At 35.2% G+C, this 22,949-nt stretch overlaps 1 protein-coding gene across 1 annotated transcript; it reads right to left on the bottom strand.

Annotated features, from left to right (window-relative positions):
- Positions 1–335: 335 nt before the first annotated feature.
- On the bottom strand, positions 336–21,456 carry LOC121731880 (superoxide dismutase [Cu-Zn] 1-like). The gene is made up of 5 exons (XM_042121555.1): positions 21,258–21,456; positions 5,320–5,393; positions 2,644–2,856; positions 1,647–1,897; positions 336–438 (listed from the first exon to the last, which is right to left on the bottom strand). Exons 1-5 carry the CDS (start codon positions 21,439–21,441, stop codon positions 336–338), a joined length of 825 nt encoding a protein of 274 aa, XP_041977489.1. The 5' UTR covers positions 21,442–21,456.
- Between the last annotated feature and the right edge of the window lie 1,493 nt (positions 21,457–22,949).

Genomic DNA, 22,949 nt, shown 5'->3' with positions numbered 1-22,949 from the left:
GAAAATTCTATCTGAGCAAAAACACGATATCTTAAAATTTTCTCGATAGAAAAAAATCACAAAGATGCATCTAATTTTCACGAATTTTTCATTTATTGCCATAACCATGCATTGAACTAAGTTAATATTTTAACACATTGTATACAATTCTATCATTGAGAGATCGACCTGGCGGATTTTTAAAATGTTGTATATTTATCGAGTTATTGAGAAAAAACTAATTTGGCGATGAATCCGCGTCGTTCTTTTTCACCTGGCATACCGCATATTCAGAAAGACGGGCGTGAGAGTGAAGAGAGAAGGACGATGTTTGATTTTTGGGGTTAGTCGCCCTCTTAATATTGTACAACAGAATAAATAAGTACTAATAAAAGAAGTATGGACGATGATAGTGAGCACTGCAATGCAGAGTTCTCAAACCAGCCGTCTACCGGGGACCTGCAAATAAATAATAGCAATTAATTATACGTTCAAATCAAAATAAAATGAAGACGTGAGTGGAAGAATCGAACAAGTAACATTTCGTAACATACGGACAATAACTCATTTTTTCGCTAATTATTTTAATAAAACTTGTGAGTTATCTACTACATAACCTAGCTAATATATCTGGCTACACATGTAATCTATATTTTTTATATTTCAAATACTTTTTCCGGCCCTAAAGCCTCCATTTAAGCAAAAAAACGGGAATTTTTTTCATGTTACTTACCTTATTCTTCCACTCACGTCTTGAATTATAGAATGGTCAAGTAAATATTATAGCAATTCCGTTCTGTTAGCTTAGCTTAGTTGCTGTTTCCGATTCTGATTACACAGGCTCTACTTTTGCTCTATCTTAGTGACTAGTGATTACGATTACGATTAGTGATACGATTGTCGTGATAGTTTATTATGTTTTCTATAGCCAAATTGTATGTGTTACATAAAACTTCAGTCACAATCCTACTCCATGTACAAGTTATAAGAACGTATCCTACTTGGTGCATAATGTAGTAAGAGTACTAAGAATCCGCATTTATGTTTTGTTATTAACCTATAATATACCGGTGGTAGGCACCGTAGTATCAACATTCTGAAAGCATTTTTAAAAATCTATTCAGAAATAAAACAATTTTAATATTGTTTCTGTAAAATATTGTTTCTTGCTATCATTTGACATGTTCTTGATCAGTTTGGTACAAGAAATTTTAAAATTATCAAGTATAGACGATTACTTTTGCAGTTTGTCAGCCGTAAAATACCAATATTACCAACTTTTGTTTTAATCAATTCTGGCGTAATACATAGATGGAATGTAAAAGGATTATCTTTTACATTCCATCTATGTATTACGCCAGTATGTAAGGTAACTTTTTTTGAATAATGAGGAATAAGAAATCAAAACATAATGAAATAAACTTTATTTCGTAGGTATACAGATATAATCTCAGGTGAATTCCTAAATAAGAATAGTTTTAATTTGTATTTTCAAAAAATATCCTAAAAGTAGCGCTACATTAAGACAAAATCTCTCTCGGTACAAAACTTGTGACATCACAAATTGTAATGTATTCAAAAATTAGAGAGCGAATTATTATTTATTATCACTTTTTGTACAGCCTTAAATTATGTGGTCATGGAATGCTATAAAACGAAATCATTACAGAATGCCAATAACACCGCAGGCGACGCGGCCTCCGGCGTTTCCGGTCTTCTTGGAGTCCGGATGGTCGGACTTCCCGTAGTCGTCGGCCTTCTCGTGCAAGACCACGGCTCGGCCGACGATGCAGTGGGGTCCGTAGAGTGAGATCTGGCTGTCGACGAAGTCCAGAGTGCTGTTGCCGTGGGCGTCGAAGACTACGTTGCCCAAGTCGCCCACGTGGCGGTTCTCGTCGTTGGGATGGCCGTGCTGCTTCTGTAATGTAGAGGCGTAAATGAGTAAAAATAGGAATAAAAGTCCATACTAATATTATAAAAATATGTGAAAATGTGTCTGTCTGTTACCTCTTCACGCCCAAACAGCTAAACTGAAAGATACTTTGAGTCACGGGAAAGGACATAGGATACTTTTTATCCCGGAAAAAATATGTACGGTTCCCGCGTGGCAGTTAGAATCTCTGCCTTGAAGTTGTAAGCTATTAATTAATACAAACGTAAATAGATAACGTTAAGAGTTTGAAGATCTGTAGTTATGCTACGCACATACGTAGCTAAGTAGTACATTTTTCATTTGGTCTTTGCGGTAGTAAGGTCAAAAGAACAAGATGTAATCTTAGTCTGACTATGTAGGTAAATAAAGCGATTAATTTAGCGATTGGAATGGTTACAATGTAGTCATAATAAATTGGAATGCTGATCAGGTGCTGATATGGAAATTGAGTCATGACGAGAATTTTAATCTCCGATGATTTTGTTCAACAACATCTGTTTTCTAGAAATATTCTGGGCTAGCTTATTGTTCATCGGAATATGCTTTGATCTCCTCATTAATCTTGAAGACCAAAGAGAAATTCTTTCAATTTTTTTAACTAGGATTAAAATGATATAATGTTGACTTAATATCGTTTCAAGCTAAACCATGACTGGTATAACTGCAACTTATTCAATACAAAAGCATGTATTTTTCTAACTCTAGCCTTGTAAGTTGTAACCAATACTTACATGTTCAGGATTAAAATGCGAGCCAGTGGACGCGCAGCCTCCAGAAAGGTCTCCCTTCTCGTGCACATGGAATCCGTACTCGCCGGCCGGGAGACCGGAGATGGAGCCCTCCACGTGAACCTTCGAGTCATCCAGCTGGGTGAACTTGATGAGGCCGCTCACGTCCTTACCAGTGGGGCTGGTGATGCGGACGATCGCTTTGAGAGGTCCTTCCTGGAATACGTAAGGTTTTGGTACAGTTCTAAGGAATATTCTTGGTGATAATTATTACAAATGTGTGTTTTGATGTTTGGTGCAGTTATGGGGAATTTTCTAGATAGGTAATTATGGCGTGAATGTAAAAGTGTGAATGTTTGTTTGTGTCTCTGTCTATCTGTAAAATCTAGTATTTTAATGAAATACGATAATATGACGATGACGATATTTTGAATCTCGCAAAAGAACACAGTATCGAGTATAGTTTTCGTCCATGAAATAAAGACAGACAGACACACTGTCCAAGACAGAGTCTAGAAACAAAACTTTATAGAAACATTTGATATAAAGGCATGGTTGGGCTGGATTATCTAAAGAACTTTTACTAGATTGGAAAAGAATATCATTCAGAAATTTAGCTCGTGATAATAGAGTTATATGTGATCATGGCAGACAGCCAAGAATGCCATATCTGGATGAAGATTTTGTAAATTATGTTATTAAACTCAAGCCTTGGCTAAGATGTTTTCCTTCACAACATCTAAATGTGGGAATTGGTGATAAGCTCTTTTTACGACTTGTTGCTTATCAAATAGGACTGCTAAGTGCTTCTACTCTACCAAAACGAGCAATACAATTTGGCTCCAGAATTGCCAACAACAAGCAAAATGGAAGTGATATTTCAAAAATATTTAAATAATAACAGTACTTATCCATTATTCCCTATAATCTAAACATTTTTAAAACTTAATTGAAATATTTTGTTTACGTACGTATAATTAAGTATATATTATGTTCATGTACGTATTAGAATTTTTGTAATATTATGACTATTGTGTTGTAATTGTATACTTACTACTCAAAGTGATAAACATATTAAAATAATTTATAAATTTATAAATTTATATGTAGTTTTGTAATTCGCCTCTTAGGAGTCTTAGGAATGCTTTAATTCCTATACGGTACTTAATGTTATGTCTTATCATTTAGGATTCGTGCGACATTTAGCAGAATTACATAGTGAATTTGATTCTCTTAGCTTCAGAAGCTTACAAAATTCTATATTAAGTAACTTTTGAGAAGCAGTATTATAGGACGTCTGTAAATATTGATTATGATGTCACTTACATAAAATAAACTATTCCTTCAGTATTTTTATTGGTCAGTATAGGTATACACATTTTCCTCATAGTGTTATTAGTGTTGCACGCACTAGCCTCGAAGGTAATCAATTATGTATAATAACAGTCACGATGACCAAAATAGACAGACATAATTGATGTACCGTTGATCAATTTTAAGACATAGGTATTACATACACAAAACCAAATAGCACTAAGATTGTAGGATCTAATAATTTTAGGGTCCCCGCAGATATACAATTTCAAGTTGGCCGACTAAATCGTATAGTATACTGTTAACTATGGCGGCTTATGAGAGCTCGCACATTGCATCCAACTAAAAGTTGTACAATTTACGACCGTTCCCAATATTTGATCTATCTCTGTCATCCACAATTGACATAAAATATATGTCTCTAATGTCTAATGTGAGCTATTCCTATCTCTAGTAGGGCAAAACCAGAGATAGATCAAATATTGGGAACGGCCGTTAGTTGGATGTGCGAGCTCTCATAAGCTGCCATAGCTAAAGCCGCGTTGACACTATCAAAGTATGCTTTGACAAATTAGCTTTGTTCAAAGTTCACTTTGATACCTATTGACACTAACATAGTTCACTTTGATCATTTTCTTCATTCTTCAAGATCGAAAGATGTCGGACCAGACAGATTTATTGCTAAATGGTGTCGAAATTGTAGCAGACTTGTTAATAGAAGAGCTAAGACGGGAAAAAGACGAATTTGAAAGTATCGCGTTCACTCCATTTTCTTTTATTGCGAAATGCCACCGTTTTTGCAGTTGACACCATTTTGATTTATCAACTGACATCCAAGTAGGCTTGGAAAAGTTGAACGCGGTCCAAGTCCACTTTGATTAGACGCCGTCATCCAAGTGCGCTTTGATAAGTGTTGCCATGATCAAAGTAGCGTCCAAAAAACCGCCAAATCTACTTTGTCCAAGCATACTTATTAAAGTACAATACGTATTAAAGTACACTATTAAGTGTCAACGCGGCTTAACAGTCATACTATACGATAATAGTCAGTCAACTTGAAATTGCAAGTCTGCGGTCGCTCTTAGTCTTCACTGTATGTGTACACAGATTCACTTATTTTGATCGTTTCTAAAAAAAATCCTCTTATTTTTGTCATTCTCTTATCCTCTTGTTCTTTCAGTTCTTATCGGAATTTTTAATATTAATTTATTAATGGTTGGGATAGTTAATTAATAAAGACGCGTTTAGACGTTTTCCAATTAATACATATACTTTCTAATTTATTTGTCTTCATTAGAAAATGTTTTAAAGTCAAATAATGTGTTATAATATAAATAATATATTATGCTTAACTTAATTACTAACCCTTTCATGGTGTGCTGAAGCCACCGCTGCCAATGCCAACACTATTAAGAACTTTGCCATGATTGCTTTGAACACTGAAATAAAAATTAAAAAGGTAATTAAATTATTAAAAGATAGGTAAGCCTCGCCAAATAAAGCCTGAGATTAATGTGCTAAAAGAATTTTTTGCGGAAAAAAAAATCAGAAGTTTACAGAATTTTCTTTAGTAGGTATTGGTTATATTTCTACACATTTCACATAGGTATATATGTGAAATGTGTAGAAATATAACCAATATTGTCATAATTTATTTTGATACTATATTGTATCAACTGACAAGTATACTATACTGCTCGTAAGGATCAATGTTCAACGACACCAAACCGTAAATAACAATGACTAACAACTAAAGAGACGCAACGGTACAAAATAGCGATTCGAAATTTAAAAGCGTTAAACTCGTGTTTCGTTTTAGTGTGACCGGACCTTAAGAGAACGTTTATTTGTAATTACATCTGTTATTAAGTCTTGACCTTACAAGAAACCCGCGCATCTGCATATGCACCTGACATTTACTCACGTTAATAATTTAGCCCTAAAGGCTTACAATCAAATTTTCTTTTTCTAATTCATTTTCTATAATCAAAATTCCGCGTCAATGATATTCTTAGGGGCGAGGACATATTATGTGGTTTCAGCCACAATACTTGACAATATTCTACTCGGATGACATGAAAGGTGTGTGAAATAATTATTGTCTCTCGCTAAACATTTTCTGTGTGAAATAGCTTTATTACCATCACGACAAACTGTTAATTTATTATATTTTTTTTATTGAAAAATAATAATTTATACCCTTTTATAACCCTGCTGACAAGTGACAACAATTTGCAATAAATGGGACGCAATAACTTTTTGAGTCACTCAGAAGTCAGGGTATATTATTTATTTTCAAAACGAATCGTGTATGATGCCTTAACAAGTTAATAATGAGCCGAAAATGACATTTTAGTAAGTGCACCGTTGAATATAGAAACCTGTATCTACCACTTAGGAGACATAGGTACAATAAAAACAAAAACTGAATTCATTATTATGATTCCTCTTACTTACTATTAGGTATTTCCCGTAGAAAATGTTGCTCTGTCGTCTATTTAGCTTATTATATATATAATATTTAAATCATATTTTTGTAGAATAAACTGCCTTTTACGTTCTTAACCGCGTATTTCATCTTGAAAGCGTCCAAGAAACTTAAAGGTCTGATATTGTTATGGTGAAGCAATTTTCTTATTTGTGGCGCAATATTTTGATTCAACTGAAGGTGAATTATTGTAAAAGATCATAATCTTAAAGTAATTTATGAAACAAATTTACAAAATATTACCAATGTTAAAATATACTTATTTCAAAATGAAAAAGGTCACTATATTTTTGACTTACTTAATCTGTCTTACCGGCCCAAAAGTTGGTAAGTAAATTGGAACAAATAAATAAATTCTAAAATTAAATAAGTACTAATTGTAAAAAAAAACAAACTTAATAATAAGGTAAACTTTAAAGTAAAATTATATTTTGTATGCAGTTTTTGGAAAATAGACCTTGAACAACTAAATAATTGTATTGAGATGTACTTTGATAAATGAACTTAAACAAACGTAAGATGTCAATTGCTTGTAGATATAAAACTCTATTTAAGATAAAACACTCAATCAAAACAATATAGATACAAATAATAAACACAACTTACCTCTGTGTAAGTCAGATGGCGAATGTCCTACGTTGTAGATAATATACTATACGGCGCACTCGACCAATATACAGTGGTCCATTGTGTTCCACTTAACGTAACTTCTCAATGGAAATCAATGGAAGATTTGCTTAAGAGAGAGCTCAAGTTATATTGGTCGGGACTGGTTTTCCATGCAACAGATATGACTCACGTGCTATTTACTAGTTGAAATTAGTTTAAGAGGTAAGTCTTTTTGTCGACATAAAACTGACGGGCCGTTCTTAAAGATTCTGGAAGGTTCCAGAAACCCTTACAACGCTAAAGATTTGTCAAGTGAATCGTGAACTACTGTACTGTATAACAGTTTCCGTTTCCTTCTAAAGCCTTTCCTATTGTATGTATGGCTCATACACTTGGCATGCATCAATCCAAAATATTATATACCTAATGTTAGAAGAGTAAAACACGTTATAAATGTACTCTATAGTGTATACGTTGACCATACAAACATTTTCAAAAACTAGCGGTACAACGGAACCCTATATAATATATTGCGCGTGGCCCGCCACGCACTTGGCAGATTCTTTTTTCTGAAATATTAACCTTCAAGAACAAACGACGAAAAATTAGTGCCTACTTGATATCATACGACCGTTGAGTTTAATAATAAGTAATTATAAAATCTCAATAACATAATTGACTCTTGGACTATAATGTCTTAGCAAATATTATGTTAATTTATCGTTCCTTTCCAAATATTATCACAGTATGATTTATTTATATATTGGTCGTCAAGTGAATTATTATACCTTCTAGGGGAGACTTGCCAATGGGCATTGTCCAAAAAAAATCACATGTACTTTTTTTTCGTTAAAATAGGGTATTTTAAGAATATAAATTAAATAATTTTGAAATTCATTGGCTAGTTTTTTCTTAATAAATTTTTAAAGTTTTGCTCTGACGTCATCGTCGGCCGCCAATTGACCTCTGCATATATTTTAAATTTCCTTTCAATCTTATATTTTATAATGGCTGGTTCGTCAAATTCAAGTTCTCATTATGTGAAAGCTGATACGAGAAGCTTACCAAAAGTTCGAAACGTAATGTTGGTCGAATTTATTGCTAATTTAACGCCATTGAAGGTCAAACAAAGGTTAAACGTATTTGTTCAAAAATGTAAGTAACTAATGGGTATTTTTTTCGTTTATATACAGAAAAACGATCACTGACCTTATTCCTCGAAATGTTTTTGTAATGAGCAAAATTAAAAAAAATGGACAATTCCCATTGCCATTATTCATTAGTCATCGAAATAAAACACAGTTGCTTATTTATTATTCGTAACGTACGGCTAAGTTGATATTTAATTTACAAAGTTCCTCGTTCCTCAACTTTTTGGAAGACAGGAAAAGTCACATTGCATCGTTGTGTATGTGTTGCAACTTGCATTGTACCATTGTAAGTTTGTAACGGGATAACGTAGATCGGCGTTGGGGCATTCGTAGTTTTTGGTCCCTCAAAAAATGGCTTCCGATAACGCAACATCATATGTACCTATTATCATTTATCATAAAACAACATGTTAAACATTGAGATTGCGACAACAAAATGCAACATAACAATACATTGCTACGTTGCGTTGTGTTGTTACATCGCCTTCTCTAAATACATAATATTATATTATTACTAGCTGTCCCGGCAAACGTTTCTTTGCCATATAAAGTATTTCGCCCGTATTATTTTATTGAAGTGACTAAATAAGTATGCCACCATGGCAACGTCCATCGCTATCCCGTCGTACAAACAATGGTCGCCGTCAGTCTCGAGTTCTAATAATTAATTACTATTATTTATTCAACAAATGCACTTATCAATATAATGAGTACCCAGTAGCCGATTATCAGACCCACTGAATATGCATATTAAATTTAGTTAAAATAGTAAAGTAAAGCCGTTTCGGAGGAGTACACGGCCTAACATTGTGACACAAGAATTTTATATATAAGACTAGCTGTCCCGGTGAACTTCGTGTCACTTTAAAACCTTCCCTGGACTTCTACGAATATTTTAAGACCAAAATCAGCCCATTCCGTTCAGCCGTTTGGGAGTTTTAGCGCGACTAACACATTTTAAAATCCATTTTTATATATATAGATGTATTATTAATTATTATCTGTACATATTATAAAACAAAGTCTCTTTTTTCCCTTATGTCCCTTTGTCTCTTCTCTCTTTAAAAACTACGCAACGGATTTTGATGATTCTTTCAGTGTTAGATAGGCCATTTATCGAGGAAGGCTATAGGCTATATGTTATCATGCTAAGACTAGAGACTATAGGAGCGAAGAAATAGAGGAAAATGTGTAAAAAAAAACGGGGAAAATTATTCGAAAGGGCTAACTTGAACGGGCTAATCTCGGGAACTACTGGTCCTCCGATTTGAAAAATGTGAAAAAAACGGGGGAAATTAATTGAAAGGGCTTATCTCGCGAACTACTGGAGCAATTTTTATGTTATTAGGCACAGATAAGAAGTAGACCACGTGAGGGATCATAGGCTATCGATTTGAATCATTTTTTCAGTGGCTATATATATTTTATACCCGTGCGACGCCGGGGCGGGTCGCTAGTACTATTATAATATAGTTATAATATAGTGTACGAATCATGGCAATTTGCCTCTCCAAGCGTTACAGAGTAAAAAAAAAAACACTCGTGGCCTGTGTCGACATTATATCCATTTATACCAGTACAGAATATTAATTTGACCTTTGCACGAAAGGAAACAATAAGTTGACCCCGAAGATATTATTCGAACGTTTACCTATACTTATTAAAGTATAATATTCAGTTTATAAATATTATAAATTTTACTTTCTATATTTTCTAATTATTATTACTTACTTACGGCGGTTCCCAATATTTGATCTATCTCTGGTTTGGCCCTACTAGAGATAGGAATAGCTCACATTAGACATTAGAGACATATATTTTATGTCAATTGTGAGCTATTCCTATCTCTAGTAGGGCAAAACCAGAGATAGATCAAATATTGGGAACGGTCGTTAAACTTTAAAATATTATGTCATAGGTACTATAAGTGCTCATATTGTAATTGTTATAAAGGAAATACAGACATAATCAAACTTTGGATATAACTATCTAGAGAACTTTAGTATTATATTTTGTCCGAAGTACAGCGTCTTTACTCCTTGTACTACAGATTACAATGCAAGTTAATAGTTGATAGTAATGATACAGAGATATCGTAATAGAACGAGCTGTTTTTTGCTCATTAGAGGAAAAATATCTACGTGATGATAATGATCTTTTATTTTTTATCATTGTTTATAGTCTCAACTGATTTGCTCAACATTTTCGAGTATGTGCGGCTTTCCATATTTTCCTCATTTGTACCAATATAACGCCCGAAACTCCGTCGCGTCTAAATTCGTTAATCGCGCGGAAACTGTACATTTTTCTGGGATATAAAATATTCTTTGTCATTTCCCGGGACTCAATGTATATTTTTGCCAAATTTCATCAAAATCGGTTCAGTGGTTTAAGCGTAAAGAGGTAACAGACACACTTTAGTATTTATAATATTAGTACCATGGACTACCTATCATTTGCAATTCAATTTCTTACTGCGATTAATTTTCACACGTTTTGGATACGGAAAGAGTAAAGACATTAGAATCTTAGGGTTAGGTCAATGAGACAAAACCAGGCGAAGTTTTGAAATGCATAAAATCATGTACAAAGTTGTAAAATAGCATATTTTAACTTTATACCGATCGCGCTATTATGCTTGGCCGAGTCATACTTCATAATTTATCTCGTTTCGGTATGAACTGTAAACTGACCTTTCCTGCACAAAAATTTAAGTACTACAAAATATTTAAACACAAAAAATATTTTTTGTGTTTAAATATTTTGTAGTAAATGTACTTACTACAAAATATTTAAGCACTAAACAGATTTTTTAGTGTTTTTAAATATTTTGTAGTAAATTTTTGTGCAGGAACCTAGGTAATCACTATTTTAAGCTGAAAAATAACTCAAACATCCATACTAATATTATAAATGCGAAAGTGTGTATGTCTGTCCGTCCGTCTGACTGTTACCTCTTCACGCTCAAACCGCTGGACCGATTTTGCTGAAATTTGGCATGGAGATACTTCGAGTCCCGGGAAAGGACATAGGATATTTTTTATCCCGGAAAATGTACGGTTCCCGCGCGATAAACGAATTTTGGCGCAACAGAGTTGCGGGCATCATCTAGTGTAAAATATTTTCGTATGAGAAAATGATTTTGGTACTACGTAATGTATGAGAATTTCGATGGCACCCGGCCTCTTAAGCAAAGCCCAATACAACAACTTGAAACGGATTTATCATTAATTAACCGCCGCACTCAGAGACATCACTATGCACTTAGCTATGTCCACACTGTGCATTTTTTGTTCATCAAGGGCGTGCGCAGTCAAAAGCGCACGCGAGGCATGCCCGCGACACATGAGCTCTGACCAAATCCAAAACTTTCACTTTTTCTTTTTTTTCTGGAATTTCTTATAACCAAATAAGCCACACATATTCTACCCAGTTAAATATTCTCGTCGCACATGTTACAATAAGCTCTCAATGACAATGACTCTCTGAAAACGGCCGTTGCGTTGCGTTCGTTGACGCAATCAATTATTGAATGCGCCAAAACGAAAGTTGAATGAAAGAAGATGAGAGGGCATGCCTCACGTTCGCTATTGACTGCACTGTAACGCATGCCCTTGACGAACAGAAAAAGGCACAGTGTGGACAAAGCTAGTAAACTTCAATTTCATGAAGAGTTTGACAGAATATAATGTATGTCCAAATCTTCATTTAATATTCGTCTCTGAGTGCGGCAGTAACTAGTAAGATCCTAAACCTTAAACCCGTTATCATGACTCTAACTGATGTAAGTGTATCCTCAGGCTATAGATCAGTGATAGTCACAGTACACATGTTCTTGCCTAATACTTGAAAGCAAATGGTGTACCTTGATCTAAATGTGTTCAATATAAACCACTTGGTATAACTTATTTCAATATAAAGGCCCCTCTTCACGTTTATCAATGGTGTATAACCACGATGGCCCCCAAGATTGCCCAGCTGTCTACAGTATACATAATAGATGTTGGTCTTTACTCTTTGACAAAGACGAATGTAGTCTTTTATAGGGTCGTTATTGGCTATCCAATATCCATGCTTCCATATCCATACTAATATTATTATAAATTCAAAAGTGTGTCTGTCTGTCTGTTACCTCTTCACGCCCAATCCGCTAAAGGTGCTCCTCCCTCACCGGGAGCATTCGCTTGTAATGTAACGTACAAGCGAATGCTCCCGGTGAGGGATTCCAATTATATATATATATATATATAATTGGAATCTCGGAATCGGCTCCAAGGATTTTCATGAAATTTAGTATATAGGGGGTTTCAGGGGCGATAAATCGATCTAGCTAGGAATTATTTTTAGAAAATGTCATTTTATTCGTGTTTTATCGAATACCGAGCGAAGCTCGGTCAAATAGCTAGTGTTACATTACACGGGAATGCTCCCGGTGAGGGAGCACCTTAAACCGATTTTGCTGTAATTGGGTATCGAGTTACTTTGAGTCCCGGGCAAGGGCATAGGATACTTTTTAGGGTTCCGTATCCAAAGGGTAAAAACGGGACCCTATTACTGAGACTTCGATGTTTGTCCATCTGTCTGTCTGTCTTCAGGCTGTAACTCAAGAACCGCTATAGCTAGACTTCTGAAAATTTCACAGATTATGTATTTCTGTTGCCGCTATAACAACTAATACTAAAAACAAAATAAAGTTAATATTTAAGGGGGGCTCCCATACAACAAACGTTTTTTTTGGTCTTTTTTTACCTACCATCTAACCCTAAAAACTTAGGAGTTAGGAGTCATTCAATCAATCAATCAAGAGTCAATCAAGATCAAGAGACTGCACACTGCACATATTTTATTATTTACTGTTATGTATTTCTAAATACAACATTTAGAAATACATAACTGAAACGTAATTTTGAAGAGAAACTTGCATAACAACTCTACATTTTCACTAAATAGGTTTTTTTTTTCCACCCTTTAACTGACAAGTTCTATTAGAAAGGGATAAAATATATAAACTTATTATATGGTTAACTGTAAAACCCATCTCTCCCACAAATAAGTAGTTAACGTTTTGCTAATAGAGTAAACTTTCAATTTTCAAGGCGTTTTGCAGACGACGGGGCGGGGCGGGCTTTTTGTCCCTGATGAAACCCCCTACATAATGAAATTTAGTATGTAGGGGGTTTCAGCGGCGATAAATCGATCTAGCTAGGAATTATTTTTAGAAAATGTCATTTTATTCGTGTTTTATCGAATACCGAGCGAAGCTCTTGAAACCCCCTACATAATGAAATTTAGTATGTAGGGGGTTTCAGGGGCTTTTTGTCCGCGAAACAATAAAGACACAGGTGGAGGCAGTCAGTTCAGGACGTTCGTTCTAGTGAATCAGTGAAAATGGAGATAGAGAGAATTCGAATTGTTGCTTATTTTATATAGGTACCTACTTACAAAAAAAGGAAGAGACGCAACCATAACAGAGAATACTGGGTACACCCACTGAATGCACAAAGGTTGACCAAAAGTCTGTTTCACATAAAACATGCAGACTTAAAACTGTGTCCTCGCAAATTCTTTAAGGTTTATAAAATGTCTGTTCGCACTTTTGAGTTTTCACTCATTGTGATACAGTTATGCAGAAGTCCATTCGTCCTGAGGAAAGGTTGGCAGTAAGGTAGTACTAAGGTAAGTAAATAAAAATATTGAAATCATGTGTACTTTTTGTTTCTCTTGTAATCAGTCTTGAAGATTTTTATTTGCTACCAAAGTTTTGTAACTAGATATTTAATAAGATGCTACAGCTAGCACCCTATGTGCTTGCAAAATATCTGCCACCGATGCTAATGGAGCTTCAACTCGTCAAACTGAACAACTTTATACAAGGAACCAAAAAAACATTTTGGATACTATTGCTATCGCTACTATAGGTACAAGGCACAAGCAGATCGAGTTATGAAGAGTCGAAACATTTTTTTGCGAATTGACTATGGGTTCCTTGGAGACAATTGTTCAGTTTGACGAGTAGCAGCCCCAGTTGCAGCGGTGGCAGATATTTTATACACTTACTTGTTACCGATAGCAAAAATAACACAATATTAATATCAAACCAAACATTAAATTTGTACCTTATAGACTAAGGGTAAATTCAGACCGCAACGCGACGAGGCGAGACGAGGCGCGGCGCGGCTAAATGGATTTGACAGATCTGAATTGCGTGAGGCGTCTTGCGAATCTGTCAAATCCATATAAAATTAGAAATGCATATCTAACGCGTCGCGTTGCGGTCTGAATTGACCCTGAGGCTGTTATCACACGGGCGATTTTCGATTTTTGATTCAGATTAATTTTTATTTGGGTCGTATATTATAGGCACCGTGTAATTTAATGATTTCTTAAAATTCAAAATGGTTTTCATTATTTCAATTCTGAGCAATAATTTTTCATCTGGTGTAAATGGTTTGATGCTTGGGAGTAGTGATTTCAAGAATGCTTCATCGTCATTGTCCGTTTCGTTTGTTACAGGGTCTGTTACAGAGTCTGTTACAGGGTCTGTTACTTCGTATGCATTATTAAAAATCAATGGATCTGCATCAATGGGTTCTTCTTTTAACACTTTAAAAATCTCTTCATCGTAATTGTTGTTGGAGTTCGTCGAACGCAATTTGGTCTTAGATTTTGGAACTGAACATTCTTCATTATCTTCCAAGTTTTGGTTTGCACTGTAATTATTAGCTTTTTCTAATGTGGTTTCATTATCTTCTATGTCGGACGACGTTTCATTGTCTTCTAATTTTGTAAATGGCAACAAAAATAGAAGAGCATCAAAGTAAATATACTTTCTTCTTTTTTTTGCGGCACCTCCAACAGGGTCCGATTTTTGTAAGGCCAGTTCTCTTCTAAATCCACGCCTGAGTGTCGCCCATTTATTTTGAAGATGTTTTCCTAAAAAATAAGAATAATTTTTAATATTTTGATGTTATACTGAACATATATATATATATATATATATATATATATGTTCAGTATAACATCAATTTTTGATTGGGGCCAGTACTATACGTTGCATAGTGAACGATACATGTAACGCTATTTGGCATCATTGCAAAAACATATTGTTACGGTACATGGTATACGGACACGTGGTGCGCAAGTACATACTCGAACCTTCTAAAAAGGTCCAATGTTTGTTTACGTGTTTACCCTTTATTTGTTAGCGTGTTTGAATTTAGACCTTATGACTGAGTCCATAAGGTCTAAATTAAATTCAACTTACTGCACTTATCGCAAGGACGGCAGTTTTATTGTGGTACATGCCCGAGCCGCCTAGAAATTTCCCACGGTTGTTTACTTGTTTACGTGAATCGGGAAATTTCTGGAATTCGTCTCGCCATATAAAAAGAGCCGCAGGCAGGCCCGGCAATTCAGTTCGTTTCGAGTTTTCATCAAGGCGATTTCGGAGTGATCAATAGTGAGTGAACCAGTGGAACCTGCGACTTGGCTACGACCTAGGACAGTGATAGTGCTTAGTGATTGAACCTAGTGATTTGTGTTTGGACTTAGTGCTAAGTGTGTGACCTAGTGTTTAGTGCAGTGTTAATAAAGTCTTCAAGAGAGTCACCAGGTCTTTCTCTCCAAATCCTCGAACCCTAGCACGTAACAATATAATATACTAGCTGTTGCCCGCGACTTCGTCCGCGTGGACTTCAGTTTATAGCGCGCGATGTCAACAAAATTGGTGTCAAAAGCTTTTATAAAAAAACCCTGGTACCCCTTTAAAAATCAATACAGCTGTGCAGTGCGCACACAATAAGTATTTCATTTTTTTATATTAAACTTTATATTTTATGCCAAATTTTAAAGCTTATTTAGCCCCCCAATCACACAACTTTAGGCTGCGTTTCCACTGAAGCGGAGCGGAGCTTAGCGGTGCCCGAATTGACCAATTCCAGCGGAATGACAGCAAAGATTTCGAGTATATTCGAGCATGGTGATTGGTCAATTCGACACCGCTAAGCTCCGCTCCGCTTCAGTGGAAACGCAGCCTTACCCATAAACTGTTTATCATTGATAGATTTAAGGTAACGTAACTGCACAGATAAAGTACTGAGTTATTTAATACCGTAGAATAGATATAACTATCTAAAAAAATCGAAACTTAAGTGTAAGATGATACCACGTCTTATAGAAAGACTTTTGAGCAAGCGTCAGCGCGATGTAGAAGACTCACGGCGCCATCTATTATGAATTTTTGGAATTAACTTAATTTGAACAAATTTACGCATTTTTACCCCCTTACAACCCTTTTTTCCAGTAAAAAAGTAGCCTATGTCTTTTCTCAGGCTTTAGACTATCTGTATACAAAATTTCATTACAATCGGTTTGGTAGTTTTGGCGTTTGGCGTGAAAGCGAGACTGACAGACAGACAGAGATACTTTCGCATTTATAATATTAGTATAGATTATGTGCACACTGCACAGCTGGTTTTGGGTATTTTGATTAATTAAGGGCCGCACTACACCGGAATGGCAGCGGCGAGGCGAGCACTTTCAGCGCTGCCATTCCGGAGTAACGCGACCCTAAGAGGGGTACCACTTACCAGGGTTTTAAAAAGTTTTTAAATTTGACACAAATTGTGTTGACACCGCGCGCTATTAACTAAAGTCCACGCGGACGAAGTCGCGAGCAACAGCTAGTTATGAATAAAAACAATATATAATAAAGTAGGTATGATTAGTTCTGTTACAATAATGAAGTAAAAAATAAAACGCCATCTGTTTTCATATATTAGAATTAAAATTTTGATTGCATTGATAATATATTTTCTGGATGGAATATAGGCCAACACGGTACACTCGAACTCCTTTAATTTAGAGCGCCTTCTGCTGTCAACTTGTCACATATATTAGAATTAATGCAGTAGGAGTTCTATAAGATAAGATAGATTGATTATTATTATACCAAGTGATAATATTATTAAACATAATATTCTAACGTATTAAAAACTATAAACAAAAACATAATAACTAATAAGTATGATTAGTTCTATGCTACAATGAAGTAAAAAATAAAACGCCATCTGTTGAATCGTATTAGAACTAAAATGTTCATTGCATCGATATATTTCTGGATTTTTTATAATATTATACATAAAATATATTTAAGATTTTTGAAATATTATTTTAATACACATCCAAGACCCAGGAACATTGAAAACTTTTTGTTCCGCCTGCGGGACTCGAACCCAGGACCCCCGGGATGAGCGCTGGCCACGCGCAATGCGAATTCATTTTCATCGATATTTTCATGGAAATAAGATATTTTCCCACATCAAAATGTAGCCTATGTCCTTTCTCAGGCTCTAGAATAACTGTGTACAAAATTTCATTGCAATCGGTTCAGTAGTTTTGGCGTGAAAGTGAGACAGACAGACATTGGCATTTATAATATTAGTATGGATGATTTATCATCTCAAGTTATGAGACCATTTCCTGACTGTGATCTCAGCGTGCAACAACGCATTTTAACTACTGTTTGTGCAGAGCTCGCAGAATGGTAGAATGTGCTTTTGGTACTTAAACTACCAAGTGGAAAATATTCCAAAGAGCAATGAATGTTGATATCAAAACAGCCATAACAATAATAAAAGCAGCCTGTACCTTACAAAACTTCGTGAGAAAAAGAGATGAGGTAAATTCCGAGGACACAATATTTTATAAAATAAAAAAAATATATTATAAATATTGCAGTTGGTGTGAAAAGTACAGTAGAAGATGACAGTCGCACGATTCAACAATATTTTACTAATTATTTTACCTCTCCACAAGGGTAAAAAAATATATTATAAATATTGCAGTTGGTGTGAAAAGTACAGTAGAAGATGACAGTCGCACGATTCAACAATATTTTACTAATTATTTTACCTCTCCACAAGGGTGTGTGCCTTGGCAGTATATTAAAATTTATAAATCATTATACAAGTATTACCTAGCTATCTATATCACAGAACAGCTTAACACAACTGTACACTACGAAAAATGACCGCCCGATCATCAAAGTAGCACCTCACATCACATCAAGAGAGTGTAGACTGCAGCACCAACAAAAGTACACCTACGAGTATATAGGGTCATTTGAAACTAAGCGCAAATATTCTTTAAATGGGTATTTCAACAATTATTTTTTGATAAATGGAAATATAATTATGATATTTCCATTTATCAAAAAATAAATAAAAAAGTGAACATTTTTAAATCGACTGAAATGGTACCTAAAGCGATATTTTTATAAATTCGTTTAGGACACGTAGAAAAAATATCGTAAAGTGTAATAACAATTTAAAAATACGAGAAACAAATTCAGTTTTGGAAACGTTATCAATTTTTTAACCCCCGACAAAAATATGGGTGTTATTTAAGTAGGTACTGAAGGTGTGTTTTGGTTTTCAGTTTTAATTAATTTAAGGCTTTGGGTTTAGAAGTTTGATAAATTTGAGTTCTTGTACTTTGTTCTAAATAACGAGCTTCTTATGTTTAGATTCAATTAAATCTCCTCGAAATGCAATATGCGTAAACATTTATTTTTTAAATATATTTTTTCTATAAGTACTGGTTTACTTTACTCTCATATAAAAACTTTTTGCCCAACTGCAGCTTTAAATTGTTTTAAATTTTATATTATTTATATTAAATTGATTTAAATTCACTTCACGATATTTTTATACATAATATATTAAGACATTTATTATTTTGAGTCATTGGAGCATCAGCTTATTGTGGATTTACTAAAAAGTTTAGCTACGTACATGGCATATTATAGTTAGCGCAAACAATTTTGATCTTAAACATCAACGAAATAAGGTTAATATTGGCGTATACTATTGAAATAGGTATATTTAACATTGTGACGTCACATCTCAATCATGGCGCGTTTATAAGTCACGTGACTTTATTTAAATTTCATGAATTTTTAATTGTTTATAATTAATTGAAAAAACATTTTTTAAGGTTTTTGCATTAAATATCAATCTTATTATTAATAATAAGGTTTTAAAGTAGGTTTTAAAATACATTAAAAAAACTTTTTTTTTTAAATAAGTACCCAATTATAAAATGTATTTTATGTGTTCCGTATTTCTATTAAATTTTAGACGCTAGTTTTTAGGGATCCGTACCCAAAGGGTAAAAACTGGACCCTATTACTAAGACTTCGTTGTCTGTCTGTCCGTCTGTCTGTCAGCAGGCTGTATCTCAAAAACCGCTATAGCTAGACTTCTGAAATTTTCACAGATTGTTATATTTCTGTTTGTTGATTGTTGTATTTCTGTTGCAGCTATAATAACAAATACTAAAAACAATATAAAATTAATAATGAAGGGGAGCTTCCATACAAGGAACGTGATTTTTTTGGCCTTTTTTGCTCGATTTTAATAATGGTAACAATTAGACACTTAATTTTTTTATAAAATCCTTTAATTAATTGCTAATAATATTAAAATAAAATAAAAAAATGAGGGGGGCTCCCATATAAAACACAATTAATGGCTTACTTTTGCTCTATAACGGTACGGAACCCTTCGGACTCGCCGACTCGCACTTGGCTGATTTTTTGTTCGGTTTGTTTCGAACAAAATAAATCGAGATTAAATTTTTAATTATTTCATGTTTTATGTACTGTAAGATTTTCGAATAAGTGATTAAACAGAATTAAAAAACCTTAACATTTTTATCTGATGTAAGTACTTAACCAATTTATAAGGTTGGTGATTATTGATGGGAACCACGGGCGTCATGGACGATAAAGTTTACTCTTTGTGCTACTTAGTACGTTTTGCATAGTAATTGTAATGGGTCTTCAAATCAGATCTAGATCTACCATTATTATTGTCAAAATAACGCACTGTTGTCGCCGTCACCGGTTCACCGGTTCGGTACTGCTTTGCCCTGGATGCATGGGCGTACCGAGGGGGGGCAGGGGGGGGGGGCAGCTGTCCCCCCCTGGATCATGTTGACCTACTAAGTATATTATCTAGTACTTTTATCAGTAAAAATTAAAAATTAAGGAAACGATTTTTCGCCATTTATTTGCAATACAATATTTTTACAACTAAAAATTGTAAATTTTATATTCTTTATAAACACCTAGATTATAAAAATCTGATTGGCCCCCCCTGGCCCAGAACCTAGGTAATTTGCCCCCTCCTGGCCCAGAACCTGGATAATTTGCCCCCTCCTGGCCCAGAACCTGGGTACGCCCATGCCTGAATGTTGGAACATTTGGAACGCACCCCAACTTATTTGTTTGAGGGTGTCAAGACAAATTATACGAATTGTGTTATTGTGAGTAATCTAAAACACAGCGCTTACTTATAGTGCGAGAGCCGGCCGTATAGGACTTTTAAATACGACCGGCTTTTGGAGTATTAGCTACGTGCGTCCGGCGTCCGCACACCAAGAAACAAAATGATGATGAAAATGGTGATTGACTACGAACCTTGTGTGCATTTTTGTACAAACAGGATGTTTTTTTTTTGTTTTTGCACAGCAGGTAATACCTCGGTATTACTAGCGGCTGAATAAATAAGATGGTAAAAAAATTATACTTCTTTTGACGAGTTTGATAGGCCCTTAAAATAATATGTGTGCTTAGTTACAAATGACCTTATACTGCAGGCAGGACGTGGAGTTTTGCACCACAATCAAAAACACGCGTTACGTATTGTAAAACTAAGTTTATTATCGAGTTTCACAGTTCAAATAATAAAGCTAAATAAAAAAATTGCGAGAGAAATCCTCTCCGAAGTCCGAACTCTCTCGCAAAGTCCCTCGTTGCCATTTAAAAACTAGGTAACGATACCGCGACGCGACGGCGGACGGACTTGCCTTCCCAAAGCAGTGGTTTGCGGCAACAATACTAGGTGGCGCTACAATACGTCATATTTCAAAATAATAATATGTCATGTTTACCTCTAAATACTGTTGACGAAAATATTATAATCCTCGACTTACGAAATAAGTAAAATGTGTGTATTAAAAATTACAGTCATTAATAAATAAAGCTTACCTACCATATTTAGTTTTTTCAGTCGATGACAACTTAATCCATACTGCAGGAGTGTAAATTATTTGGCATATTTGGTACCACAATTTCTTTTTTTCACTTAAGTCGTAATATTCTTTTAACGACGTATCATATATGGGCGATCTTTTCTGCACTTCAACAATTAAATCATCTACATCGATGACGTCCATCACTAAAAAGCGCGTGGCGATATCGAAGCGAGGCGCGGACTGAGCTAGCCGCCCCGCCCCGCGCCGCGCCGCCCCGCGCCGCGCCGCGCCGCGCCGCCCCGCCCCGCGCCTCCCCGCGCCTCCCCGCGCCGCCCCGCGCCTCGCCGCGCCTCCCCGCGCCGCCCCGCGCCGCCGTCTGCGTTACTGCATATTATTATTATAAACTGGTTTGTGAGATCCACGGCAGGCAGCCGCCTGCTGTGCCCACAGTACCCGCCGGGCACCTGCGGCGTGGTCTTTTTGCCCTCTGTCTATGTGCGTTGTTGGTAATATTATAGGATTCCCTTTATGCTATCGTTCGCGGCGAAAATCGAAATTGACCGGCCCGCCCGCCCCGTCGTTTGCAAAGCGCCTTAGGGACCTAGCCCCTTGCATATAATATTATTACTATACATCACGTATTACACAACTTTGTCCAGAAGTTTGCATGTCACGGAAAAATTGTAAGCTTGACAGAAAAAAAAGGTATAATAATATTAGATCCACAGACTTACGTATTGACACCATACCAAATTTCACCTTAATCAGTTAAGCGTTTTAAGCGTGAAAATATACATGCAGAAATACTTTCTCATTCATGATAAGTATCATGGATTATTTTACCATTTATAGATGTAATAAACTTACCAGTATTTAACACAATAATCACAGACACAAAATCACAACAACACGCGCGAGAGGTGATTACTTCACTGTGAAATGTACGATAACAAACCTTGGTTAGGAGAAAACTGTTAGGACTATCACATACTACCGTAGTACCTGCAGATTGTGAAACGCAATTGACAATAAACCACCTTTAAGAGTAGTAGCACATGAGTAGCACAGAATATATATTAGGTTGGTAGTAGGTAGTTCATATCGTGTCTTAAAAACTCTTTAGTAGGTAAGCATTACATTCATTAATCATTATGGGTACCATTATCTTTCGGACACGTAGATTTGAAACAAAAATAATGAAAAGAAAGAGGAAATTTATAAGTGAAGTTTGTTACAACTACAAGCTATACCTTACTCTTGTTTAATTTGTTTGCATGTTAATTTATGTATATCATAATAATATTAGTTATTTATTACCTATGTTTATATTTCTATAGATTGCAAAGCATTGTTGTTGGAAACCGAACCGTGACACGACTATAACCATGTTAACAAGATGCGCGTTTTATCGCTGCGGCTTACAGTGTAATTAGCAGAGACCCTTATACAAGCACATAGCCATGACGTAACCTTCAAGACCTACATATATACCGGTCGCGCGGTATGACAACTATGCAATGCTAACATAGTGCAAAACATAAAGTTAATATACCTACGAGTATATTAACTTTATGGTGCAAAGTTACATCCAATCATTTTCCACAATGTTTGTATGATTTCTACTGTATTCATATTGTGTACTATTTTTAAAAGTTTGGAATAAAGTAATTATAACAATACTGGATGTTTTTTTGGGAGAAAAGTATCCT

This window comes from Aricia agestis, chromosome 11 (genome assembly GCF_905147365.1).
Source record: "Aricia agestis chromosome 11, ilAriAges1.1, whole genome shotgun sequence".
In the NCBI taxonomy this organism is placed as follows: domain Eukaryota; kingdom Metazoa; phylum Arthropoda; class Insecta; order Lepidoptera; family Lycaenidae; genus Aricia; species Aricia agestis.
The sequence above is the reverse complement of the archived record's forward strand: the minus strand, read 5'-3'. Positions and strand labels throughout refer to the sequence as shown.